The sequence below is a fragment of the Xenopus laevis genome, chromosome 3S (assembly GCF_017654675.1).
Source record: "Xenopus laevis strain J_2021 chromosome 3S, Xenopus_laevis_v10.1, whole genome shotgun sequence".
In the NCBI taxonomy this organism is placed as follows: domain Eukaryota; kingdom Metazoa; phylum Chordata; class Amphibia; order Anura; family Pipidae; genus Xenopus; species Xenopus laevis.
In genome coordinates, this window is record NC_054376.1 from 122,228,137 (window position 1) to 122,256,051 (window position 27,915).

At 41.8% G+C, this 27,915-nt stretch overlaps 1 protein-coding gene across 2 annotated transcripts in view; it reads left to right on the top strand.

The window, feature by feature from the left end:
- col5a3.S (collagen type V alpha 3 S homeolog) overlaps positions 1–27,915 on the top strand; it is a 110,834-nt gene that overhangs the window by 53,318 nt on the left and 29,601 nt on the right. For both annotated transcript variants that reach the window (XM_018256276.2, XM_018256277.2), the window contains 17 exons: positions 2,093–2,227; positions 2,313–2,474; positions 12,653–12,700; positions 12,786–12,827; positions 13,472–13,534; positions 15,165–15,239; positions 16,134–16,214; positions 17,001–17,057; positions 17,247–17,300; positions 17,735–17,788; positions 18,354–18,407; positions 19,273–19,326; positions 19,954–20,007; positions 22,501–22,545; positions 24,495–24,593; positions 24,785–24,838; positions 26,546–26,590. In XM_018256276.2, coding sequence (XP_018111765.1) covers positions 2,093–2,227; positions 2,313–2,474; positions 12,653–12,700; positions 12,786–12,827; positions 13,472–13,534; positions 15,165–15,239; positions 16,134–16,214; positions 17,001–17,057; positions 17,247–17,300; positions 17,735–17,788; positions 18,354–18,407; positions 19,273–19,326; positions 19,954–20,007; positions 22,501–22,545; positions 24,495–24,593; positions 24,785–24,838; positions 26,546–26,590 — 1,176 coding nt within the window. The remainder of the gene's footprint in view (positions 1–2,092; positions 2,228–2,312; positions 2,475–12,652; positions 12,701–12,785; positions 12,828–13,471; positions 13,535–15,164; positions 15,240–16,133; positions 16,215–17,000; positions 17,058–17,246; positions 17,301–17,734; positions 17,789–18,353; positions 18,408–19,272; positions 19,327–19,953; positions 20,008–22,500; positions 22,546–24,494; positions 24,594–24,784; positions 24,839–26,545; positions 26,591–27,915) is intronic.

A 27,915-nucleotide genomic window follows, 5' to 3' on the forward strand; every position in this document is an offset into this window, starting at 1 on the left:
CTGATGTTTAATTTCTGGCCAAGATATCAATTGGGGAGGTTTGTATTTTCTGGCGATAGAGGAATGAATTGGCTAGTAGATGTGGTCCTCATCTCGTTGGTGCGCAGTCTCTTAGTTGTAATCCGATATTGCCCTGCCATTGGTGGGCATATCAGGGACAGATCTGCTAATTTGGCGACCTCGCCAAACAAGCAGATCTTATCGTGTATGGCCACCTTTAGATGATGATCCAACTGGATTGGGATTGGAATCAATTCCTCCAAAAAGTCTGGAGCAGAAATTCCTAGCCAGTTCATCCTTTAGCAAACTAGACAATCCAATCTGATAACAGTGCTTCAGACCCAGTTCATTCCGCAAAGTATCCACAGCCCATCTGTGCAATTCTGCAGTATAATCTTTAATGGGGCAGTGACCTTGAGCCAGTGGTCACAAGATAATGTGAATCATCTTATGCAGTAGCTATGGTTTGAATGATGGTCCCCATATCATTAAACAGGGGGCTCTTTTCTGTAACAGATGGGGCCCTGTGACTGAGGTTTACCTAATAAAAGTGTGATTATGACACCCACCTCAGTCTGTTCATCAGCATAAATTCTGGGTCTTAATAATAAAAGCAGACTGCAACTGCAACAGGAACAACCAAATCTGTTGCCAGAACTTTTCTGGCAGTAGTAGGTACTTTTGTTACCTTGAAATTCCTGAAGGGCACAAGGAACAACCAAAATCTGTTGTATGAGCGTCTCCAATGCCAAATTCTCTCCAGTGGTGTCCATATCTGGCTCTAATATATTGTGAGGTTTACTGGGGTGAAATGGATTATGTAGTGCTGGAAATGGCCACTCCTTCACACAGCACACTCTTGAATTTAGTGGCAGAGGGTAAACTGGTGATAGAGTATTAGGAGATCCTAATGGTCTCAACAACAGGTCACAGGAGCAGAGTCAGTCATGTGATAAAGTATGCAATATCGGTCAGGCTGTGGCGAAGGGCAGGCGGCAGGAAGGCAAAACAAATAGACAACCTGGGTCAAATAATGCAATAAGAACCAGACAAAGTTCCAAAGGAAGATATAAGAGAGAACTGAATGTAGCCAGTAGACTTCTATCTCACTGTAAAGAAATGTAGATGTTTGGTATCTCAAAAGGAATTATATCTTTATCAGATCAGACATGTGATTGACCATCAGGACAGGTAGGGCGATTTCTGAGCTAATGGCTAGAGAGGCCATAATACCAGCAGTGATTGAGATGTTGTCTCTGTAGCTGTTTCTCATGCAACAGTGGCTGAGGGAACAGAAGTAATAAGTGTGTCAATGACGTACTGTTAGCAATACCTAACCATTACACCAGAACTGACATGACGCCAATATATGCGATTGGCCGGGCATAGTCCCTGGTACATGACGAAAAATGAAGACATCCCATCCAGCAGGCGGTAAGTGTGGACCTGACACTACCTGTTGGCTGTTTGATCTAATTGACTAAACCTAAAACAAATCTTCAACCAGTTATTACACACACGCCCATGTTCTAGAATTCCAAGCATTCCATTGTAGGAAAGGAAAGTAGCAATGATCTCTCTCCAACCATTTTATATGACCTAAGCCTACTACTACAGTATGTTTAATGAGGTGGAGCTGTGGTGTCCTGGCAAACACATGGGGCAATATAATGACAGGCACAAAGCTTGCTCCAAGTCTAGCAATGCAACCAGTTAGACAAGTGAGAGCCACCTGCTTTTGGTCGCTATAGGTTAGTAGAAACGTCCCATCTTTCATTACACTACTCCCTTTTTTTGTCTTCATTGCAAATATAGTGATGGGCGAATTTATTCGCCAGGCGCGAATTCGCCGAAAAAATTCGCCGGCGTCAAAAACGGACGCCAACGTCAAAAACGGGCGCCGGCGTCGAAAAAACGGGCGCCGGCGTCAAAAACGAGACGCCGGCGCCGTTTCGCAAATTTTTCGCCGTTTCGCGAATTTTTCGCCGTTTCGCGAATTTCTCGCGAAATTCGCGAATTTTTCGGCGAAGCGGCGCAAATTCGCCCATCACTACAAATAACTAACATGCTCTCCATATTATATTCACCAAAGACAGAGACAAGAAAAAATACCCATCTCAGAGAAGAGGACCCTTTATCTGATTACGATGACTATTACTATACTCCATCGCCTGAAGATGTCACAGTATCAACAGTTATAGCGAACTTCACTGATATGGATAACGAGGTGATGAACAGTAAGAAAAGCAGAAATGCTTGAGTACCATTCGGGGACTTCGAGAGACTGATTTGGCTCTCATTTTTTTATATAGGAAATGTCAGAGATGTATATTTTTGGAGGAGAAGAGGAGAACAACACAAGAGGGAATGACTATGAGTTCAGCGAGTATGACGATGATGATTATGAAGAAAGGCGGAGGAGATATGGACCTGTAGAACGTGGTGAAGTGGAAACTCAAGAATCTAAACCACAGGTGAGGCCATATTAAAAAATCTATTCCTTCTTCCTGTGCTTAAAAACATTGTAGTAATTTGTAACAGAATGTATTTATAGGGCGAGCTCCTAGAGAACAATAAAAGGGCTTTGATGTTTTAGAGAGACGGCATATTGACAAAAACAAAGTATTGGGATTGTAGAAATAACTAGTAAGGGTTACATTGTTATGAGGGTTATAGGGCAGTTCTAGGGGAGCAATAGGTGGAGTTAGAGAATTGACTCTAAGAAACAACATGTAGAACTTTATTGATGGGTTATATTGAGAATATGGAGCATATAGAAATGGTTATATGGGACAATAGGAGTTTAAATTTTAACAGTTTAAGTGGATTATATGGATCTGAACTCCAATAAGTAATAGGAGACACTAAGGGGGTTATTTACTAAACTCCCAATGCAAAAATCATGAAAACATTTTTCAGAATTTATTAAACCCATGTGTGTGCGTATGTGCGCTGTGACGCGTGTGTGCACTCAACCAATGTTTTTTCCGGCAAAAAGAAGCTTACATATTTCAGATCTGGGCCGGCTGGGCCCACAAGAGCCAGGGCCCACCGGGTTTTTTCCTGGTGTCCTGCCGGCCCAGTCTGACCCTGAATGTAGAGATTATAGACAAGGGTTATATTGACAAATGGGGTTATTTCAAGCAATGGAAAGCCTTTTACAGCCAAGTGATATGGAAATATTAGGGAATTAATGGCAGACTTTATATATATTATATAAATTCTGTAGTACATCAATATCCAACTTTTTTTAGACTTTTTCACTATACACTATATATTCAAGGACTGCAATACATAAATATGATGAGACCAAATACAAGTCTATTAGACACTGCTGTTCTGGAAATACCATTTATAAAGTATATATTTATTTTCAGTTAAAATTCTTTTTCAGCATATGACTTGCTTGTCCACCCCTTACTTCAAGCCATTAAAGGCATAGTTACACCAAAAAAGTTTTTTAAAGTAATTATATAATGTAGTGTTGCCCTGCACTGGTAAAACTGGTGTGTTTGCTTCAAAAACTCTACTTTAGTTTATATAAACAAGCTGCTGGATAACCAAAGGGGCAGCTATTCAAAGTTGAAAAACTAGAAAAGGCACGGATGCACAGCAGATAACAGATAAGCTCTGTAGTATACAATGGGATTCTTCAGAGCTTATCTGTTATCTACTGTGTATCCTGTGCTTGAATGGCTGCCCCCATGGCTACACAGCAGCTTGTTTATATAAACTATAGTAGTATTTATCTGTTATCTACTGTGTATCCTGTGCTTGAATGGCTGCCCCCATGGCTACACAACAGCTTGTTTATATAAACCATAGTAGTACTTATCTGTTATCTACTGTGTATAATGTGCTTGAATGGCTGCCCCCATGGCTACACAGCAGCTTGTTTATATAAACTATAGTAGTACTTATCTGTTATCAACTGTGTATCCTGTGCTTGAATGGCTGCCCCCATAGCTACACAGCAGCTTGTTTATATAAACTATAGTAGTACTTATCTGTTATCAACTGTGTATCCTGTGCTTGAATGGCTGCCCCCATGGCTACACAGCAGCTTGTTTATATAAACTATAGTAGTACTTATCTGTTATCCACTGTGTATCCTGTGCTTGAATGGCTTCCCCCATGGCTACACAACAGCTTGTTTATATAAACTATAGTAGTACTTATCTGTTATCTACTGTGTATCCTGTGCTTGAATGGCTGCCCCCATGGCTACACAGCAGCTTGTTTATATAAACTATATTAGTACTTATCTGTTATCTACTGTGTATCCTGTGCTTGAATGGCTGCCCCCATGGCTACACAGCAGCTTGTTTATATAAACTATAGTAGTACTTATCTGTTATCTACTGTGTATCCTGTGCTTGAATGGCTGCCCCCATGGCTACACAGCAGGGGAAGATTTTACAGAGCTTATAAATAGCAGTTCCTTTAAACCATTACTAATGAGTAGGGATGTAGCGAACGTCGGAAAAAAAGTTCGCGAACATATTCGCGAACTTGCGCAAAAATGCGAGCGGTTCGCGAACGGTTCGCGAACCCCATAGACTTCAATGGGAAGGCGAACTTTAACATCTAGAAAAGACATTTCTGGCCAAGAAAATGATTTTAAAGTTGTTTAAAGGGTGCAACGACCTGGACAGTGGCATGCCAGAGGGGGATCAAGGGCAAAATGTATCTGAAAAATCTGCCTGTGTGTGCTTGGAAGAGATAGTGTAGGGGGAGAGCTGTTAGTGATTTCAGGGACAGATGATAGTAAGCTTGCTGGCTAGTAATCTGCTTGATACTGCTCTGTATTGGAGGGACAGAAGTCTGCAGGGATTTGAGGGACATTTTAGCTTAGGTAGCTTTGCTGGCTAGTAATCTACTGTTCTCTTTAAACAACTGCCATACGTTGACCTTGTAGGCATTGTTTGCCCAGTTTTTTTGGACGCAGCCACTGAAGCACAGTTGCCAGAAAAAATATGCCATATAAATGCTGAAAATAGTAATTTTTCGCCATACGTTGACCTTGTAGACATTGTTTGCCCAGTTTTTTTGGACGCAGCCACTGAAGCACAGTTGCCAGAAAAATTATGCCATATAAATGCTGAAAATATAAATTTTTTTGGTTGCAGCCACTGAAGCACAGAGGCCAGAAAAATTATGCCATATAAATGCAGAAAATATGCATTTTTTTGGTCGCAGCCACTGAAGCACAGTTGCCAGAAAAATTATGCCATATAAATGCTGAAAATATAAATTTTTTTGGTTGCAGCCACTGAAGCACAGAGGCCAGAAAAATTATGCCATATAAATGCAGAAAATATGCATTTTTTTGGTCGCAGCCACTGAAGCACAGTTGCCAGAAAAAATATGCCATATAAATGCTGAAAATAGTCATTTTTTGCCATATACGTTGAGTCAACGTATGGCAAAAAATTACTATTTTCAGCATTTATATGGCATATTTTTTCTGGCCTCTGTGCTTCAGTGGCTGCGGCCAAAAAAACTGGGCAAACAATGCCTACAAGGTCAACGTCGTTGACCTTGTAGGCATTGTTTGCCCAGTTTTTTTGGCCGCAGCCACTGAAGCACAGAGGCCAGAAAAAATATGCCATATAAATGCTGAAAATAGTAATTTTTTTGGTCGCAGCCACTGAAGCACAGTTGCCAGAAAAATTATGCCATATAAATGCTGAAAATATAAATTTTTTTGGTTGCAGCCACTGAAGCACAGAGGCCAGAAAAATTATGCCATATAAATGCTGAAAATATAAATTTTTTTGGTTGCAGCCACTGAAGCACAGAGGCCAGAAAAATTATGCCATATAAATGCAGAAAATATGCATTTTTTTGGTCGCAGCCACTGAAGCACAGTTGCCAGAAAAATTATGCCATATAAATGCAGAAAATATGCATTTTTTTGGACGCAGCCACTGAAGCACAGTTGCCAGAAAAAATATGCCATATAAATGCTGAAAATAGTCATTTTTTGCCATACGTTGACCTTGTAGACATTGTTTGCCCAGTTTTTTTGGTTGCAGCCACTGAAGCACAGAGGCCAGAAAAAATTAAACCAGTAGGGTTTGCACCCTAGTTTGTAACGGTGGCGGAGGGAGGAGGAGGACGCTAAAGGACAGCTGTGTGTGGAGTCATGAGGCTTGAAGAGAAGGACAGCTGCATAGAAGTCAGAACAAGTCTTCCGGCGTGCAGTAACCCTCCGAGATCCACCCCTCATTCATTTTAATAAAGGTCAGGTAATCGACACTTTTGTGACCTAGGCGAGTTCTCTTCTCAGTTACAATCCCTCCTGCTGCACTGAAGGTCCTTTCTGAGAGCACACTTGAGGCTGGGCAAGACAAGAGGTTCATGGCAAATTGTGACAGCTCTGGCCACAGATCAAGCCTGCGCACCCAGTAGTCCAGGGGTTCATCGCTCCTCAGAGTGTCGATATCTGCAGTTAATGCCAGGTAGTCCGCTACCTGCCGGTCGAGGCGTTCTTTGAGGGTGGATCCAGAAGGGTTGTGGCGCTGCCTTGGACAGAAAAACATTTGCATGTCTGACGTTACAGACTGGCCAAAGGGCTTTGTCCTTGCAGGTGTGCTCGTGGCAGGATTACTGGCACCTCTGCCCCTGGAATGTTGATGAGTTCCTGAAGTGACATCACCCTTAAAAGCATTGTACAACATGTTTTGCAGGCTGGTTTGTAAATGCCGCATCTTTTCGGACTTGTGGTATGTTGGTAACATTTCTGACACTTTATGCTTGTACCGAGGGTCTAGTAGCGTTGCGACCCAGTACAGGTCCTTCTCCTTAAGCCTCTTGATACGGGGGTCCTTCAACAGGCATGACAGCATGAAAGACCCCATTCTCACAAGGTTGGATGCAGAGCTATCCATCTCCGCTTCCTCATTATCAAGGACTGCATCATCCACGGTCTCCTCCCCCCAGCCACGTACAAGACCAGGGGTCCCCAAAAGGTCACCACTAGCCCCCTGGGAAGCCTGCTCCTGTTGGTCCTCCTCCTCCTCCTCCACAAAGCCACCTTCCTCCTCTGACTCCACTTCTGGCACCTCTCCCTGCGTTGCAGCAGGTGCCTGGGTTCGTTCTGGTGATTCCGACCAGAAATCGTGCGCTTCCAGCTCCTCGTCACGCTGGTCTACAGCCTCATCTGTCACTCGTCGCACGGCACGCTCCAGGAAGAAAGCGAAGGGTATTAGGTCGCTGATGGTGCCTTCGGTGCGACTGACCATATTTGTCACCTCTTCAAAAGGTCGCATGAGCCTGCAGGCATCGCGCATAAGCACCCAGTAACGGGGGAAAAAAATCCCCAGCTGTGCAGATCCAGTCCTACCACCCAGTTCAAAAAGGTACTCGTTGACGGCCCTTTGTTGTTGCAGCAGACGTTCCAACATAAGGAGCGTTGAATTCCAGCGAGTCTGGCTGTCAGAAATCAAACGCCTGACTGGCATGTTGTAGCGCTGCTGAATGTCAGCAAGGCGTGCCATGGCTGTGTAGGAACGTCTGAAATGGGCCGACACCTTTCTGGACTGGGTGAGAACGTCCTGGAATCCTGGGTACTTGGAGACAAAACGTTGGACTATTAAATTTAACACATGTGCCATGCAGGGCACATGTGTTAAATTGCCTAGTCTCAACGCTGCCAACAGATTGCTTCCATTGTCACACACCACTTTTCCGATCTGCAGTTGGTGTGGGGTCAGCCACCGATCGGCCTGTGACTGCAGAGATGACAGGAGTACAGATCCGGTATGGTTTTTGCTTTCCAGGCACGTCATCCCCAAGACAGCGTGACAACGGCGTACCTGGCACGTCGAATAGCCTAGGGGGAGCTGGGGGTGCACAGGTGTGGAGGAGGAGAAGGAGGACCCAGCAGCAGAGTAAGAAGAAGAAGAAGACGAGGTAGAGAGCGATGGAGGAGTAGAGGTGGTGGCAGAACCGCGTGCAATCCGTGGCGGTGACACCAACTCCACTGTTGTTGTTGAGCTACCCATTCCCTGCTTCCCAGCCATTACCAAGTTCACCCAGTGGGCAGTGTAGGTGACATACCTGCCCTGACCATGCTTGGAGGACCATGCGTCAGTAGTCATATGGACCTTTGGCCCAACACTAAGTGACAGAGATGCGGTAACTTGGCTCTGCACATGTTGGTACAGGTGTGGTATTCCCTTTTTAGAAAAAAAATTGCGGCTGGGTACCTTCCACTGCGGTGTCCCAATTGCTACAAATTTGCGGAAGGCCTCAGAGTCCACCAGCTGGTATGGTAAAAGCTGGCGGGCTAAGAGTGCAGACAAGCCAGCTGTCAGACGCCGGGCAAGGGGGTGACAGTCAGACATTGGCTTCTTACGCTCAAACATGGCCTTCACAGAAACTTGGCTGGTGGCAGATGACTGGGAATGGGAACAGGTGGTCAAGGTGGAAGGCGGAGTGGAGGGTGGTTCAGACGGGTCAAGGAGAGCAGAGGTAGAGCAGTAAGATGCTGGACCAGAAGGAGTGTGGCTTTTAGTTTGCCTGTTGCCTTTGAGGTGTTGCTCCCAAAGTGCTTTGTGCTTGCCGCTCATGTGCCTTCGCATAGAAGTTGTACCTATGTGGCTGTTGGGCTTACCAAGGCTCAGTTTCTGACTGCACTCATTGCAAATTACAATGCTTTTGTCAGAGGCACACACATTAAAAAAATCCCACACTGCTGACTTTTTGGAAGTGTGCGATCTGGCGGTAACAGTAGAAGTTGGCGGAGTTGGCGGTATTGGCGGCAATGGCGGGTGCGTTGGCCGGCTGAACACAGGTGCCGATACATGTTGTTGCCCTGCTGATCCCTGCGGGCTGTCCTCCCTGCTTCTTCTAAGTCTTATTCTCCTACTGCCTCTCTGACTCTCCGTCTCTCCATCTGAACTACCCTCCTCTTGCTCTCTTCTACTAGGCACCCACAAAACATCAATCTCCTCATCATCATTCTCCTCAGATGCATCAATTTCTTCTGACACATCACAGAAGGAAGCAGCAGCGGGGACCTCCTCCTCATCACTCATTATGTCCATCTCTATCGTGTTCTCTGCCAGAATTAAATCTGGTGTAAGGTCCTCATCTCCTTCATCTTCTTCTGGCAATAATGGTTGCGCATTACTCAGTTCAAGAAACTCATTGGAAAATAACTCCTCTGACCCCAGTGAAGAAGGGGCACCGGTGGTGGAGGAAGTGTTACGTGGGGTGGCCATAGCAGTGGAGGATGAGGAGGATGTTGTGGTAAAGTTAGAAACGGTAGAGGATGGGGTGTGCTGTGTAAGCCAGTCAACTACCTCTTCAGCATTTTGGGAGTTCAGGGTCATTGGCTTTTTAAAACTGGGAAATTTGCTAGGGCCACAGGATTGCATAGCAGCACGGCCCCTAGCACGGCCTCTGCGTGGCGGCCTGCCTTTGCCTGGCATTATTTTTAAAAAAAACAACAACAACAACAAAAACTCAGTTGGTTTTTCTGGAAACGATAATACACACAGCTAGATGGCGGGTTGAAGAAAAACACTGTGCAAATAATGCCTACAAAGTCAACGTATACACTACTACAGCGGTGGATACGGATTACGTAAAATATATGAATGCTGCTTGAAAAAAAGTAACTCAAGTGGTTTTTCTAGAGACGATAATATTATCAATATTTAGACAAAATGTGAACAAGGTCACACAGCTCGATGGCGGGTTGAAGAAAAACAGTGTGCAAATAATGCCTACAAGGTCAACGTATACACTACTACAGCGGTGGATACGGATTACGTAAAATATATGAATGCTGCTTGAAAAAAAGTAACTCAAGTGGTTTTTCTAGAGACGATAATATTATCAATATTTAGACAAAATGTGAACAAGCTCACACAGCTCGATGGCGGGTTGAAGAAAACAGTGTGCAAATAATGCCTACAAGGTCAACGTATACACTACTACAGCGGTGGATACGGATTACGTAAAATATATGAATGCTGCTTGAAAAAAAGTAACTCAAGTGGTTTTTCTAGAGACGATAATATTATCAATATTTAGACAAAATGTGAACAAGCTCACACAGCTCGATGGCGGGTTGAAGAAAACACTGTGCAAATAATGCCTACAAGGTCAACGTATACACTACTACAGCGGTGGATACGGATTACGTAAAATATATGAATGCTGCTTGAAAAAAAGTAACTCAAGTGGTTTTTCTAGAGACGATAATATTATCAATATTTAGACAAAATGTGAACAAGCTCACACAGCTCGATGGCGGGTTGAAGAAAACAGTGTGCAAATAATGCCTACAAGGTCAACGTATACACTACTACAGCGGTGGATACGGATTACGTAAAATATATGAATGCTGCTTGAAAAAAAGTAACTCAAGTGGTTTTTCTAGAGACGATAATATTATCAATATTTAGACAAAATGTGAACAAGCTCACACAGCTCGATGGCGGGTTGAAGAAAACAGTGTGCAAATAATGCCTACAAGGTCAACGTATACACTACTACAGCGGTGGATACGGATTACGTAAAATATATGAATGCTGCTTGAAAAAAAGTAACTCAAGTGGTTTTTCTAGAGACGATAATATTATCAATATTTAGACAAAATGTGAACAAGCTCACACAGCTCGATGGCGGGTTGAAGAAAACAGTGTGCAAATAATGCCTACAAGGTCAACGTATACACTACTACAGCGGTGGATACGGATTACGTAAAATATATGAATGCTGCTTGAAAAAAAGTAACTCAAGTGGTTTTTCTAGAGACGATAATATTATCAATATTTAGACAAAATGTGAACAAGCTCACACAGCTCGATGGCGGGTTGAAGAAAACAGTGTGCAAATAATGCCTACAAGGTCAACGTATACACTACTACAGCGGTGGATACGGATTACGTAAAATATATGAATGCTGCTTGAAAAAAAGTAACTCAAGTGGTTTTTCTAGAGACGATAATATTATCAATATTTAGACAAAATGTGAACAAGCTCACACAGCTCGATGGCGGGTTGAAGAAAACACTGTGCAAATAATGCCTACAAGGCCAACGTATACACTACTACAGCGGTGGATACGGATTACGTAAAATATATGAATGCTGCTTGAAAAAAGTGACTCCGGTGTTTTTTTCTGGAGACGGTAATATTATGGATATTTAGACAGAATGGGAACAAGGTCACACAGCTCGATGGCGGGTTGAAGAAAACAGTGTGCAAATAATGCCTACAAGGCCAACGTATACACTACTACAGCGGTGGATACGGATTACGTAAAATATATGAATGCTGCTTGAAAAAAGTGACTCCGGTGTTTTTTCTGGAGACGGTAATATTATGGATATTTAGACAGAATGGGAACAAGGTCACACAGCTCGATGGCGGGTTGAAGAAAACAGTGTGCAAATAATGCCTACAAGGCCAACGTATACACTACTACAGCGGTGGATACGGATTACGTAAAATATATGAATGCTGCTTGAAAAAAGTGACTCCGGTGTTTTTTCTGGAGACGGTAATATTATGGATATTTAGACAGAATGGGAAACAAGGTCACACAGCTCGATGGCGGGTTGAAGAAAAACAGTGTGCAAATAATGCCTACAAGGCCAACGTATACACTACTACAGCGGTGGATACGGATTACGTAAAATATATTATGGCTGCTTGAAAAAAGTGACTCCGGTGTTTTTTCTGGAGACGGTAATATTATGGATATTTAGACAGAATGTGAACAAGGTCACACAGCTCGATGGCGGGTTGAAGAAAACAGTGTGCAAATAATGCCTACAGGGCAAATAATGCCTAAAAGGTCAACTTATACACTACTACAGCGGTAGTAAAATAAAAAAAGTAAAAATAAAAAAAAAAATGAATATTAAAAAAAAAAAATTAAAGTTGGTGCTGCTGAACTACTAGGAGCAGCAGATTAGCACACCAGTCCCACTCCCCAACACTGCTAGACTAATAGCACTGGGCTCTTATAGTAGTAGTAGTAGTAGTAGTAGTAAAACAACAAAAAAATAAATAAAAGCAGTCCTTACAAGGACTACTGTTATTGCAGCAGTCAGCAGATGAGATCAGAAGCAGGACAGCTGCCCACTGCAGCTACATACAGAGCACTGCAGTAGAAGGTAGATTACTAGCCAGCAAAGCTACCTAAGCTTAAATGTCCCTCAAACCCCTGCAGACTTCTGTCCCTCCAATAACAGAGCAGTATCAAAACGATTACTAGCCAGCAAACTTTCAACTGTCCCTGAAATCACTAACAGGCAGCAGCTCTCTCCCTACACTATCTCTTCAGCACACACAGCAGAGTGAAAAAACGCTGCAGGGCTTCGGTTTTTATAGGGAAGGGGAGTGGTCCAGGGGAGAGCTTCCTGATTGGCTGCCATGTACCTGCTGGTCTGGGGTGAGAGGGCAAAAAAAAGCGCCAACAATGGCGAACCCGAAATGGCGAACGTCGCGCGACGTTCGCGAACTTCCGGCGAGCGCGAACACCCGATGTTCGCGCGAACAAGTTCGCCGGCGAACAGTTCGCGACATCTCTACTAATGAGTTTACTAATGAGTTTACTAATGAGTTTATAAAACTCTATGCTTGTGCCTTAACTTGTGGCCTAATTTCTTTTTTCCCCCTGTTTTAGGAAGTGAGTTTGAAAGGAGAGAAAGGAGAACCAGCCATCTTGGAACCTGTGAGTATCAATATGCAGTGACTTCACTAGAGGAAAGTGTCACTCTCTCTATGGTTAATGAAGGGCAACATTTTTTGTTTTACAGGGAACTCTGATTCAAGGGCCACGTGGAAACCCAGGTTACCCGGTAGGTAGATAACTTCCAGATAAACATCGATCAATTACTTGAGACGGCATCTCACACCCCACTGCACATGTTTAAGAATATATTTTATATTCAATGTGGGCTCCTGGTATCCACAGAATAGGCAGAACTCACATACACCCCTTGTCATACAATCAGAGGGTACCAATGATATCTACTCTACTGCTGTGTACTGATATGGGCTTATTTACAGCCAGAGAGCCATCCTCCATGTTTTTTCCACCACTAGGCACAAGAATCCCTTAAAAGATGTTACTTTTCCAACATATATGGACTATTATTATATGATCAATTATTAAGTAGATAAAAACTCCAGTTCTCCCAAGTGCATATAACAGCCACATCTCCAAACCCACAGAAACCAGCACAGTCCGAGGCCACAAGCTCTACTCTCTACAGTGGGAGCTAACCAGAAACTAGTATCCATGGCACCGGCAATGATGTAAATATTAGGCAACATTTAATATGTAGAAGTAAATGCTTATACTTATATGCATGCACTTAGCTTTCATCTGAAGAAGATACCAAGAGCAACACACCTGTCCCTTCAATGTCCCTTATTTAGGTGTCTCAGAATCCCGTGCACAGCTCAAATATTATTTTTTTCATGTTTTATTTTTCTTTAGGGAGATCCAGGGACTGCTGGGCCAGTTGGGCCCCCTGGGCCACGTGGAGATCCAGGTGAGAGGGTAAGTCCAATTTCTTCACTCAATACAGAGTTGCACCAAATTATATAGTAATTTGTTCTACTTCACGGCACCGGTTGACTGATATTAGATAGGAATTTTGGTTGGATTAGGAATGTTATCTAAGAAATAACAAACTTCAACGGCAGAATGCAGGTAGATTTGTAGATGTGTGCTGCTCCCTGAACAGCTATTATCCTGGGAAAAATGTGTCATGGTTAATTGCCTCTGGAAGAGACGGCAGCAGGCAGGTCTAGTAGGTAGAGATGGTGTCTATAGTAACAGTGGATAATAGTCTCTGGGAAGGGAGTGTGACTGTGGGATAGCAGGTATAGTAGGGAGAGATGGTGTCTATAGTAACAGTGGATAATAGTCTCTGGGAAGGGAGTGTGACTGTGGGATAGCAGGTCTAGTAGGTAGAGATGGTGTCTATAGTAACAGTGGATAATAGTCTCTGGGAAGGGAGTGTGACTGTGGGATAGCAGGTATAGTAGGGAGAGATGGTGTCTATAGTAACAGTGGGATAATAGTCTATGGGAAGGGAGTGTGACTGTGGGATAGCAGGTATAGTAGGGAGAGATGGTGCCTATAGTAACAGTGGATAATAGTCTCTGGGAAGGGAGTGTGACTGTGGGATAGCAGGTATAGTAGGGAGAGATGGTGCCTATAGTAACAGTGGATAATAGTCTCTGGGAAGGGAGTGTGACTGTGGGATAGCAGGTATAGTAGGGAGAGATGGTGCCTATAGTAACAGTGGATAATAGTCTCTGGGAAGGGAGTGTGACTGTGGGATAGCAGGTATGTGAAGAACCCCCTACGTTGCTTCAAATGAAAGTTCTTTTCTTCTAGTCTAAAGGGGAGGCCTCTGGAACGGTGATCCACTTTATGGGTAAAAAGGCCCCCTGCTATTTGTCTATAATGTCCTCTAATGTACTTGTAAAGTGTAATCATGTCCCCTCGCAAGCGCCTTTTTTCCAGAGAAAACAACCCCAACCTTGACAGTCTCCCCTCATAATTTAACTCTTCCCTCCCTCTAACCAGTTTAGTTGCACTTAGTCTCTGCATTCTCTCCAGCTCATTTATATCCCTCTTATAGTAAAGTCATCTGGGCTTAGTAGTGCCACGTGATACCTTGATGTGTGTATTAGAAGAGATAAAGTGCCCCCTACTGTAAAATATAAGGGTATAATAAGACACCTCTGAGTTGCATCATCTGTAAATATGGACATGGAATGATCTCTAATATCAATAATGTTACAGTTGCACCAACTTCTTGAAGTTCATTAGAAGGGAGTCAATGAGAAGACATTGCTATAATGACGCTTCTTTTAATAATCCTTGGAAGAGAGCTCAGTATGCTATTCCTTTAATAAGGCACATGATGTACATAAGGGCACATTTAAAATTCATATAGAAGCCAATTACAAGAGTACAAGCACGCAGGTATGGCAGGTTGACATGATGCATGACTCTCGGGAGACAGGAATCTACTATGTGATGTAATGAAACGTGAGGAGCTCCAGACATCACTTCCCCTGCAGCACAACTGTACAGTGAGCATGTCATTGCATGAGCGTGGATGCCTTAACACTTTGGGATTGACATAACTCTTCTTTCTATCATGTCTTTTTAGGGGCCTCCTGGGCGACCTGGTCTTAATGGAGCTGATGGTATCCGAGGACCTCCAGGGAATACTGTGATGCTCCCTGTAAGTTGATGGTGACCATGTAACATAGTAACATAGTAAGTTAGGTTGAAAAAAGACACATGTCCATCAAGTTCAACCTTTTAGTTTTTTTTAATCTGCCTAACTGCCAGTTGATCCAAAGGAAGGCAAAAACCCCCATCTAAAGCCTCTTCAATTTGCCTCAGAGGGGAAAAAAATTCCTTCCTGACTCCAAAATGGCAATGGGACCAGTCCTGGGACCAACTTGTACTATGAGCTATCTCCCATATCCCTGTATTCCCTCACTTGCTAAACACCATCCAACCCCTTCTTATACCTATCTAATGTATCAGCCTGTAAAACTGATTGTGGTGGATTGATATTGTGGGTAGGCACATATTAACTTTATGGAGACCTAAAATATACTAATCATATCAAAATTGCTGAATCCAGGATTCCCCTTATCGCTTATTAGTTAATATTCCATATGACAGCTTATTACCGTTATATTGCTACACCTCTCCTATGGATTTTAAATTCCAACCACCCACTGCATAGCACCCCCAACCCTACTGCAATAGCCAAACTACCTAAAAGTCAACTGTTCCCCTGAACCTGTTGTTGAACTGATGACTGGCAGCCACCATGTTTGTTCACTCCACTTCCAGTGCCAGATGCATGGTGGTGATTAGCAATCAAGAGCATGCACTCTGGAATCTGACCCATGGCCCTGGCTCCGGCACTGGTTACCATTCCGTGATCACTGCCATAGAGCATGGGGCCAAAAGTTAGATAGCCCATTTTATTTTATTGAGAGACTTGATTAAATGTAAGAGCATCACAAGGTGCTTGGCTGTCTGACAACATTGAGTGTGTGCCATTGTGTATTCAACGTTACCTTATTTTTTCTTCTTTCCCTACTTTCTCTCTCTAAAGTTCCAGTTTGGAGGGGATTCAGGCCTACAGACAGTGTCTTTCCAGGAAGCACAGGCACAGTCCATCTTACAGCAAGCAAAAGTAATGTTTACACTTTTTTTATAGTTCTTAAAAGAGCGTAAAATGTGTAAAAATGTAAAGAAATCATCATGAAAAAAAGACCCCACATCTGAGATTCCCATGCTACTCTTTAGGAATATGATTGTAGGTTATGGCATGAAGGAGGCTTTAAAAATATAAAGCAAATCTTTCCTGGAAATACCTTGGCTATTGTATTGATAAGCCAGACTCTGTATAAAGAACAGCCAACCTATATCATTGGAGTTATATCTTTGGAATTTACCAGTCCATTATGATGTCCCAAACAGAGAAATCCATATTTAGGGTTCATGCACATGACACAACATTGCCCTGTACATGCTTGAGTATCCCATGTCATTCCATGGTGGATGAACTCCATGCTGACACCTCCTGTGATCACCAGGTGACTACTGGATCCAGTGATCACAATTTAGTTACTAGTTCTTGTGATCACCAGTTGGTTATTAGCACCATTAATCATTCGTATCATAATAAGACTTCAAGTAAACCTCAATCGTTTCTTTATTGCATGGAGTATAGCATTAGCAACATTACATATTGGTCTGGGTTGGAGGTATAGTTTTCCGCTACTGGGCACATCACATTTGCTCATGTTTCCTTTGTGTTTTGCTAGTATTGCATATATATCAATCCCCTTGCATGAGAACAAGTACAGGATAAGGAATCCTAAAGTAGGCTTCATTCTACAACCATAGTCCCCAGCTACTGAATGTCGCGTAGTTCATTTTTAATACTACATGTGAAATGTTGTCTTTCTATTTCCAGTTGGCTATGAAAGGACCCCCTGGTCCAACTGGGATGACGGGACGTTCAGGCCCACTCGTAAGTACAGTATCTGTCACAGTATCACTAATTTAGGTCAAACCAAAGACAACTAGAAACATCTCACTAGAGGCTTGACCAGAGATAGCAGAGTCTGCAACTTCAATAGTATTCAAGTTAACAACTGAATTAAATAATGTCTTGTTGGATAATGGCCTAATTATATGTAATTTTTTATCTTCATTTCAGGGTCCTCCTGGAGCAGAAGGTCCAAAAGGTGACTATGGGGATCCAGGACCTCCAGTAAGTACTTTTGTACATGTTTTCCAACCATTTTCTGGCTCATAGCTCTCTTGTTCCCATGACACTGTGTAATTTACAGTGGGAGGGCAAGACTCTCTGTTTCCGAACTCCTCCTACCCATGTCACTTTGTCCCACTAGCGTGCGAAGAACAGACTTTAAGTCCCAGTTTACTCCTGTCTGTGTCGCCGAGTCCCTTTATTGCTGGAGGGAAAGTCTTCATGTCCCACATCTTGCTCCTGTCTGTGTTACTGTGACCCCTTACAGTTGGAGGAACAGACTTCATACTCCACAGCTCCCTCCTGTCTGTATTATTGTATGTCCTACAGTAGGAGGGACAAACATGATGTTCCATAGCTCATAGCTCCTCCTTTGTTTGTTACATAAAGTAGATCTATCTCATTTTTTTCGTCTCACTGTGAAACTTTTATTTCAGGGTGCTCGGGGCTTCCAAGGTATCCCAGGATCTCCCGGAAAGCTTGGCAAAAGAGTAAGTAGGCCAAATACAGTGTCTATACTCTACTGGAACTGACCGGGATATATATTGTTTGATTGCAATCTGTGGACTGGTTTATTTATAGCCCAAATCTTTCTTTAAACTTTAACCTCTAAAGATCACCCTATGATCAAACAGAATAGCATAAGAGTGAGGGCACATAGCAGGTTTGAAAAGCAATATCACAGCTTATTGTGCCCACAACACTTCTATTGTATCCTAATGTGCGATGAGACTACCTAGTCTTTACTTCCCTTTTGCATTCTCCTTCTTCTATCTTTTTTACCTTCTGTTTTCTTCATCTTTTCAGTCGTTACTTTAACTTGTAGACCTGCCATGTAGAGCAGTTGCTTTCTCTTGCTTTCCTTTCATTCTTCCTTTCTTTGCCATCTTGCTTTTCCCCCTGCTGCCCAAAGTTCACTTTGTTGCATTTTCTCCTTTCTTCCTTTTGTACAATTGTATGTTTTTCCATTCCATTTCCATTACTGATTTTTTTTGTTAGTTATTTACTCAATTTTACTAATTCCTACTTTAATGTTCTTCTCATGCATCTCATTAGGGGCGCTCTGGAGCAGATGGTGCTCGTGGTGTTCCAGGAGAAACTGGAATGAAGGTATGTCTTGCTACTATCAGTGTTTTGGCAAGAGTTTGGGCTGAAGGCTTCATTAAATCTTAGATTAAAAGTGTTAGTTACATAAAACACATATAGAGGCAGATGTATAAGGGTCGAATATTGAGGGTTAATTAACCCTCGATATTCGACTGGGGAACTAAAATCCTTCGACTTCGAATATCAAAGTCGAAGGGTTTTGCAGAAATAGTTCGATCGAACGATCGAAGGAATAATCGTTTGATCGAACGATCGAAGGAATAATTGTTTGATCGAACGATTAAATCCATTGATCGAAGGATTATCCTTCGACCAAAAAAAGTTAGCCAAGCCTATGGGAACCTTCCCCATAGGCTAACATTGACTTCGATAGCTTTTAGGTGGCGAACTAGGGGGTCAAAGATTTTTCTTAAAGAGACAGTACTTCGACTATTGAATGGTCGAATAGCCGAACGATTTTTAGTTTGAATCATTCGATTCGAAGTCGTAGTCGAAGGTCGAAGTAGCCCATTCGATGGTCGAAGTAGCCAAAAAAACACTTCGAAATTCGAAGTTTTTTTTCTTCTATTCCTTCACTCGAACTTAATGAATGGGCCCCTAATTGTCCTTATTATGCTTTCAATTATATCAGCGATCCTTCAAATTTGAGAAAGGGGCAGACATGTCAGATACTGCACAATGAACTGAATAAATTATCTTACCCTTGAGCTGCTATAAAACAAATGTGCTGGTCCACTAAAATTATTGCATGATATTATAATTGATTTTGCAGCCGTGCATCAATAATCAGTACTGGTACCGGTGCAGAATAAAACTGTTCTTGTTGATGAGTAGATATTAACATGGAATATCATTTGACTTTTTATAGGGTGATCGGGGTTTTGATGGTTTGCCAGGACTCCCAGGAGAAAATGGTCACAAGGTAAGAACTGTCTCTTTGGAGGAGGCCTGGGTCAGTTTATTTTCCAATTGTATTACGCATGACTTTTCCAAGGTGTGTAGACCCCACTCATATTTTAAAGTTTAGAGAATGTTCTGCATACTATAAGTTATACCCTATCATTATTTCTATGAATCGATTTAATTGTTATATAGTCAATGAAGATGAATGAAGCCACTAGATAAATACTCATCATATTTCCAAGAGCAACTTTGCCCTGTCTATATTTATCCTTTATAATCAACCACTCTAGTCTCTTGTAGTCCTTAGTCAGACTGCCTGGCCATTGTTTAGAATGTAAAGCCCTCATCCAATCATTGGGTTGTGACCGTTGGATCATAGTTGGTGACTTCAAATAGAAAGTTCTGTTGGCCAAGACTTCTGCAAATAAGAGGTTATGCTCTAACCTTATTAAAAGAAGTTTGGTCAACACTCTTTTTCAAGGGTTCTTTAAATTGAATTTATGCCAATGATTTAATGTGTCATATCTAATTATCTGGGGAACAAATCAAATACTATAGATGCAAGGATTTGCCTGCTTTATGCAGGGCCTCTCAATAACAGGGTCAGTTTCTCTCAAGTAAAGTAACCTCTTATCATTTTGACCAGGGAGAAGTAGGTGGCCAAGGTCCTGCTGGTCCTCATGGAAAGGATGGGGAAAAGGTAAGCCAACGTACCACACGACATTTACAATTTAATAACTTAGTCAGTTTATATAGTAGCCACATCCTCAGCCTGCCTTATACGTCCAACCATGCCTAAATACACCTAAACCGTCCTTACAGGTTAGGGCACTTCTACTCCACAATACATAGGTGCTCATTTGTAGAGGTGGCTAAGATGAAAAAGATGAATGGGGGATGCATATTGACTATACAAACATAGGACAATGGGTAAAAATAATAATATAAATATCTTAGAAGTGCCTCTTTTTAAAGAGCATGGGTGGTCATTCCTCTGTAAAACCTATGGAACCAGAAAGGCAAAAAATGTAGTAACTTAGCTTGCTGTGCCATGGGAAACCTTCCATCTTCTTAGTGCTAAAACAGGTTCTTAATTGCACCAGTGTACACAGCAAGAGCAGAGCACCCAATAAGATCAGTACTTTCATTTTCTGACTGCTACTTGGGCTAACTACCTCTGTTCATAAATGAGCCCTCCAGTAAGACTGACTGAGACCTAAATGCTGGTTGGTTGGAGTAAAATTGAACAAGTGATTTCTCCCATATACAGTCAATCAATTCCACGTTGTACCTTAAAGCAAGAGTTTCCCAGCTGCCGGATGCTTTTAATGCAATGTGCTATTAATCACCCACAAGAACAGAATGTGCTGAACACATTGTCTTTCACTGCAGAGGGAATCACAATAAAATATTTACATTTTAGTTCACATCTGTGCTTGGTGAAGGGGAGATTCTTTTCCTTTACTGGAAACAGTACCCATTCCCAAATCCCTGTCTGTAAGAAAGTTAAATTAGGAAAGAATAATCACTCTCATCTTCCGGAAATTCATTTAACAGACGATAAGTATAAAAATGGTTGTAAAAGGGATTGTAGAAACCCCAGATTAGGAATCACCCAAGGACTGGTACATCTGTAAATGATTCCCAACTGTTATTCTTGCTGCATTTCCATTCCATCAACTCAACAGATGGACAGATCAGCAGAAAATTGAGGGCAACGTACTAGGGTGGTCAAGCAGGAGATTAGATCATTAGAACATTATGTTGGCAACCTACAGAGGAAATCTTTAACTGAAGCAGAGGGCGACATTAGAACATTGTGATGGCGGAATAGTCTGATGCCACTTAGGACTGAATCTCAGCTCACGTTTCAGCATCAAAATCCACAGTGTGTGTCTGCATTCAACTAAAAAAGTGTTTCTGAGTGCAGGAAAGGTGAAAGGCTGATGTAAGCGTAGGGAGTAATGCAGGCCAAGATTCAGCCCTATGTGGCATCAACCTTACTAGAGGATTATGCAAGACAAGGGGAACAGGGATGCTGCAGTGCATCCTAATGGGGAGGCAGGGATTGTTTAAAACTTATTTTTTTACCCATGAGCCACATTCAAATGTAAATAAGAGTTTGGGAGAATACAAGCAAGGAAAAAGTCCCTGGTGATGCCAAATAAGGGCTTTGTTTGGTTATTTAGTAGCCCCTATGTGGTCTAGCCACCCTTAGGAGGCTCTACTTGGCAGTACACATAGAGCAATATATTGTTTGCCAGCCACTGGTCGGCAGTCACTGCTTAAAGTCATGCAATGGACAAGACTATATGACATTGATTGCAACCACCTAAAGGTGGAAGGGGTAGTTGAAATCATGCAATGCGTAAGCTTAGAACATTCTGTTGGCATGTAATATGGGTAAGGGCAGGGTTTCTTTCATGTGGTGAGAATGACTTAATGACAGATGAAATGGGGAGGGCAGGAATAGTTTATATTAGAGTCCTGCACGGGTCTATTTTCTTATACCCCTACCCAACCCATACCCGCTACCCAGTCCCACAACCCTCTAATTTTTCCCCCACTAATCCGTTACTCAAGCCGAAATGTAATAGACCAACCAACCATCTGACCCGAAAACACACGAAACAGGAAGTGACGTCACTTTGGACGGGGCATGACGTCACTCAAGCACTGAATCTGCACAAAAATAGAAAATAATCTACCAGAACCACAGGGGAGGGTGGGAGGGATCAAGCCCACACCTTTATTCGATACCCAGCCAGATCACTCGCGGACCACTCACACACCCGGGGAATAAGGGTATATTATTCCCGAAACTGGCCACTTTTTAGGTATTCAACCTGGTGCAGGATTCTACCTTATATGAAGCAGTTGGGAAACCCAGAATAGAGAACCCAGAATTCCTAGAAAACCCAGAATTCAGCAAACATGGTAAAGAAAAAAGTGCTTAAAATGGTTTCTTACATATTTTCATAGATCAATGTCTGTAGGTGGTTTTAAACTCAGGGAGTCTTACCTAGGTTATTCTTTAGGTATTTAGCAGAAGGAAAAAAATCTGATTATTTGGATAATCAACCCGATTATACCTGGTGCCTACAACATACTTGTGCCAAAGCACAACTCAGTACATAAACCTTCTGATTATGTATTGCTTTCATTTTCTTATGGTATTTTGTTTTGTTTTTAGGGTTCTGCTGGACCACCGGGGCCTGCGGGTTCTCCAGGAGAAGCAGTAAGTTATAGTGCTGGTTATAATAAGAATGGAATGATACTTAAAGGACAAGGAATCAACATAAAAAACAAGAGATAACTATTGATTCCTGTTGTGTTCTAATAACCTTTGTTAGTGAAGCACCCAACACAGGCAGACCCCTTGCCACTGCTTTGGGCATTTGATGTAATGCAACTTGTACAGATCTTCTACTGTAGCTGGAAATGTTGACTTATCCATGATGTCTCACATGGTCTCCTGACCTTACACCAGAGCCTACGAAATGTCCAGTCTGAACAAAGACTGTTCTCTAAGAACCACAACCAAGTCTCTGAAATGGCAATGGTCCACAATAGGCCAATTGGTAAACCTAGTTGGTTGAGCTTCCATGAGGCCAATTAAGGAACAATGCAAATTTTGGGTCTGAAAACCCACAAGACTTGGAAGTCGCCTGCATATTTATAAAGCACCGTCTTAAAATGTTGGTCTACATGTGTTTGTATCTACAACACTTCTACTCATTCCATGCAATCCATACATTTCTACAGGTTACATGTTTTTACTTTGCTTGTCTGTTTTTTAACTGGATTGTTTAAAAAAATGCTACTTATGTGCATTTTTAAAGGAGAACTAAACCCTAAAAATGAATATGGTTAAAATTTCATATTTTAAATACTAAACTTATTGCACAGCCCAAAGTTTCAGCCTCTCAATAGCAGCAATGATCCAGGACTTCAAACTTGTCACAGGGGGTCACCATCTTGGAAAGTGTCTGTGACACTCACATGCTCAGTGGGCTCTGATTGGCTGTTGAGAAGCTAAGCTTAGGGCTCGTCACTAATTATCCAGCAGAAAATGAGCTTCCCTGGCTGTAATATAAGCTGATGCTACATGTTTGCTGATTATTAAATTCTGATGCTAATTGCACTGGTTTCTGTGCTGCCATGTAGTAATTATGTGTATTAATTACTAATCAGCCTTATATTGTGACATTTCTATTCTATGTGTACTGTATATTGTGAGTGGGTCCCTAAGCTCATTAAGTGACAGCAGCACAGAGCATGTGCAGTGAATCAGCAGAAAAGAAGACGGGGAGCTACTGGGGCATCTTTGAAAACACAGATCTTTACTGCTAAAGGGCTGAGGTTGCCCTGGGCTAGTACAGAAGCTCAACGCATCATGTACAACATTTCTATCCTACTTCTTTAGTTAAGCTTTAGTTCTCCTTTAAACACAGCTTTATAACCAGGCAGTTAAGCTGGGAAGGGATACTAAAGTCTGGTTCTTTTATGTGGCCTAGTTCTATAAGTGAGCAAGTTAACCTTGGAACAGATGGCCTGGTATTCTCTATTCCCTACGACTGCAGTTGTAAATTGCTGGGATCTACACATGGTTTTGATTTTACACCCAGGATTCTAAATAAACGGGAACATTAACATTTAATAGGTCACAGTTTCTGCCTTACCAATTTATGTCAATTGAATGAGTCTTGAATGCTTTAATAAAGTCAAAAAGTTCAATAGATCTTAATAGTTTTTTTGGCATCACTTGTATTTATATTACTGGAGGGGACAGAGCAAGGATGTGTTCAGGATGTAACTGGGTGTAGTCAGGTACAACAGAGCATGATTGGGGAGTAGCAGGACATTGTCAGATCATCCCATGGATGTTGGCTTTGAAGATTGGCTTCTCTGCATGGGCAAAATGGACAAACAGCCCCTGCTAGATGTATATCACCACTAGGAATTTCCTGAGAGCCAGAAAGTCATGGAGTCCTGATCCATCCTCCACTTTTCAGTGATATTACTAGAAGGCTAGAGGCTACAGGGAAAAAAATTGCAACTTGACAACCACATCACCCATCTACACACCACCCATGACTGGCAACTTACCACCACAGGGCCAGAGGGACACAATAAAAACAATGATATGTTTGTGGCTAACAGGAATTTTATCCATTTTTTCTTCAGGGTGCTCGAGGTTTGGTTGGCCCCCGTGGGTCCCTTGGACCTCCTGGTCAGCAAGGAGTGAATGGAATTGATGGTGCTCAAGGCCCAAAAGGAAATCAGGCAAGTAGACATGTTAAAAACATGCCTTTTGGTGGTTTGTATACTGTATGCTGTCATTAAAAGTGAGCTTTAAGTTAGGCCTTATTTTAATATAAAATAGTAATAAACAGGCTTTATTAATGATGCCCCTTTTACACTTGGACCATAAACTGATCACCAGCATTTCTATAATTGTTATTCTTTCCCAACAGGGTATCCAAGGAGAGGCAGGACCTAATGGGCAGCAAGGAACTCCAGGACCCCATGTAGGTATCCACATGAAAAGTATAGAAATGTTCTGATTTTGGATCATGTTAAACACACAGTTTAACTTGAGAGCAGAGTCCTCTCTAAAACCATAGGTCCTCGTAGTGAGTAGGCTTTTAGCTATGAAGTATAGACAACAGCATGTGAACCTTCCTGAACTCTACTGATAACAATGGCAGCTTTGACATTAACACGAACGACAACCTGGGTGCCTTTTTGTGCTTATGAGTGATTTTATATTTGATTATATATTATGTACATAATTTACATACGACAATGGGGAGATGGCCATGAACTGGAAACCTATTCCAGTGGAATACCCATGCCTATGGTATATGTGTTATCTATCCTGCAGGCTATTTAAAGAATAAGTAAACCTTTACAATAAGTGAATGTAAAATTGATGAGGGTACTATTCTAAGAAATGTTGCTATATACATTCATTATTTATTTTGTTTTTATTCCAAGATATTAAGAGATATATGTGCTGTTAATATGAATGAATTTTGTTACAACAGCACCACCTGCTGGTCAGTTTCCCACCAGTCTGACCACCAAGTAGTCAAGGAAGTTGTCAGGAGAAAGAAAGAGGCTGCTCTGATGTTCTTCTGCTTAGGAAAGATGTGATAAAGGTTTCTAATTATTTTCCTAAGCAGAAGAACATCAGAGCAGCCTCTTTCTTTCTCCTGACAACTTCCTTGACTACTTGGTGGTCAGACTGGTGGGAAACTGACCAGCAGGTGGCGCTGTTGTAACAAAATTCATTCATATTAATAGTACATGTATCTCTTAATACATCAGAGCAACCTCTTTCTTTCTCCTGACAACTTCCTTGACTACTTGGTGGTCAGACTGGTCAGAAACTAACCAGCAGGTGGCGCTGTTGTAACAAAATTCATTCATATTAACTGTACATGTATCTTTTAATATCTTGGAATAAAAACAAAATAAATAATGAATGTATATTGCAAAATTTCTTAGAATAGCACACTCATCAATTTTACATTTGCTTATTTTAAAGATTTACTTATCCTTTAAAAAAAACTATGGTGTTATAACTGCCATGGAGTGTTCCTTTTATAACCCTTTTTCAAGCCCTTCAGACCCCCAGTCAGAACATGTCCCAAATGCCTACCATACCTTAACTCTTCTAGCTGTTTGTTAGAGGATTATAACATAATAAAACAACTATGGGAGGTTGTGTGCAGACAGTCTAAGGCAATTGACAAGTCTAAAACTGCAATCTGAGTCATGAACAACTTCATAAAAACTAGTGGCAACAGCAAAATAAAATAATTAGGCTCCTCTCAATATTTCTAATATTTTTTCTAGTATTTCTAAAAAAAACTACAAAGTGAAACCAAACATTACATCATAATGAGCCTTTAATGAGTTCATGCATTTGTAGATCTTGGCTGATGATCTGGACTTTTCTTGCCATTGGCTTGTGCTTGGGATAAAAACAATTAACTCTATCTGGTGTGGATTGGACAGATACCATACTGGCTCATTTACAGATGAAGTACATTGTGATTGATTGCCTAGAAGATATTTTCAGTGGTCACTAAAGCTTGTCTCCTGATGTATGAAAACACAAGAGGCTTATTGCATGGAATTTGTTATCTAATGTGTTCAGAATTTGTGTATAATTATTATTCATATGTTCATGGAATGAGTACTAAATCTATACCTGTCTTTGGTCTTAGGGGCTGCCCGGACCTCAAGGTTCCATTGGATTGCCTGGGGAGAAGGTAAATGGGACTGTCCAAAAGATTTGACATTAAAATACTTATTGTCCTAATACTATATAGATTAGAATGGGGAGGGGACTCCTACAATCACTAACACTAGTACGTAAAAACTTTCTAAACACTGCACACACTTATCCCATCCCTCTATCCTATCCCTATCGAACAAGTATGAATATTGAAGCATTAAAATAATTTACACCATCTTTTAACCTGTCAAAACCCAAACAGGTGTAGATTGTGACATCCATACTATGACATATCTCTTACTCATGAGTTTCCACCACAGTAGTTCTGTATCCACCTCTTACTGAACAGAAGCTCAGCCGTTTGGTAACCTCTTACTATAGATTGCAGAATGTAGACATCGATACCAATACAGTACACCTCAACTATCCACCTCTTACTGAACAGGTGCTCAGTATAAATGAGCCTACACAACACATGCATCTGTCTACTTCTTACACCACCTCATACTGAACAGATGGTCAGCCATTTGGAATCCACCTCTTACTTGATTGTATCCTGTAGATTGTGACATCCATACAAATACAGAACACCTCTTTTATCCACCTCCTACTGTACTAGTGCTCAACCATTTACTATGGATGAACTTACAGCACATGAATACTGTCTACCTCTTACTCAACAGTATCCACCTCATACTGAACAGTCGGTCAGCCATTCTGTATCCACCTCCCACTAAACCGGTGCTCAACCATTCGCTATCCACCTCATACTGAACAGGTGGTCAATCATTTGGTCTCCACCTCACACTGATCTGGTGGTCACTGGTCAGCCATTCTGTATCCACTTCATAGACATTCAGTCATTTGTTATAGATTGGTATTACCATGAAAATAGTCAATCTGTACATCTCTCATGTCATCCTATAGCAGTGATCCCCAACCAGTAGCTCGTGAGCAACATGTTGCTCTCCAACCCCTTGGATGTTGCTCCCAGTGGCCTCAAAGCAGGAGCTTGTTTTTGAAATCCAGGCTTGGAGGCAAGTTTTGGCTGCATAAAAACTAGGTGTAATGCCGAACAATCTCAATCTCAATGTAGGTTGACAATCCCCATAGGGGCTACTAAATGGCCAATCACAACCCTTATTTGGCACCTCAAGAACATTCTTCATGCTAGTGTTGCTCCCCAACTCATTTTACTTCTGAATGTTGCTCATGGGTTTGAAAGGTTGGGGATCCCTGTCCTATAGCTTCCACAATCCAAGATGGTGTAAATTGTGACATTCTTAGCAACGGCAATTCACAAAAAATCACATGTATACTGTGCCTCTTTTACTGAACCACGGTCAGCCGTTTGGTATG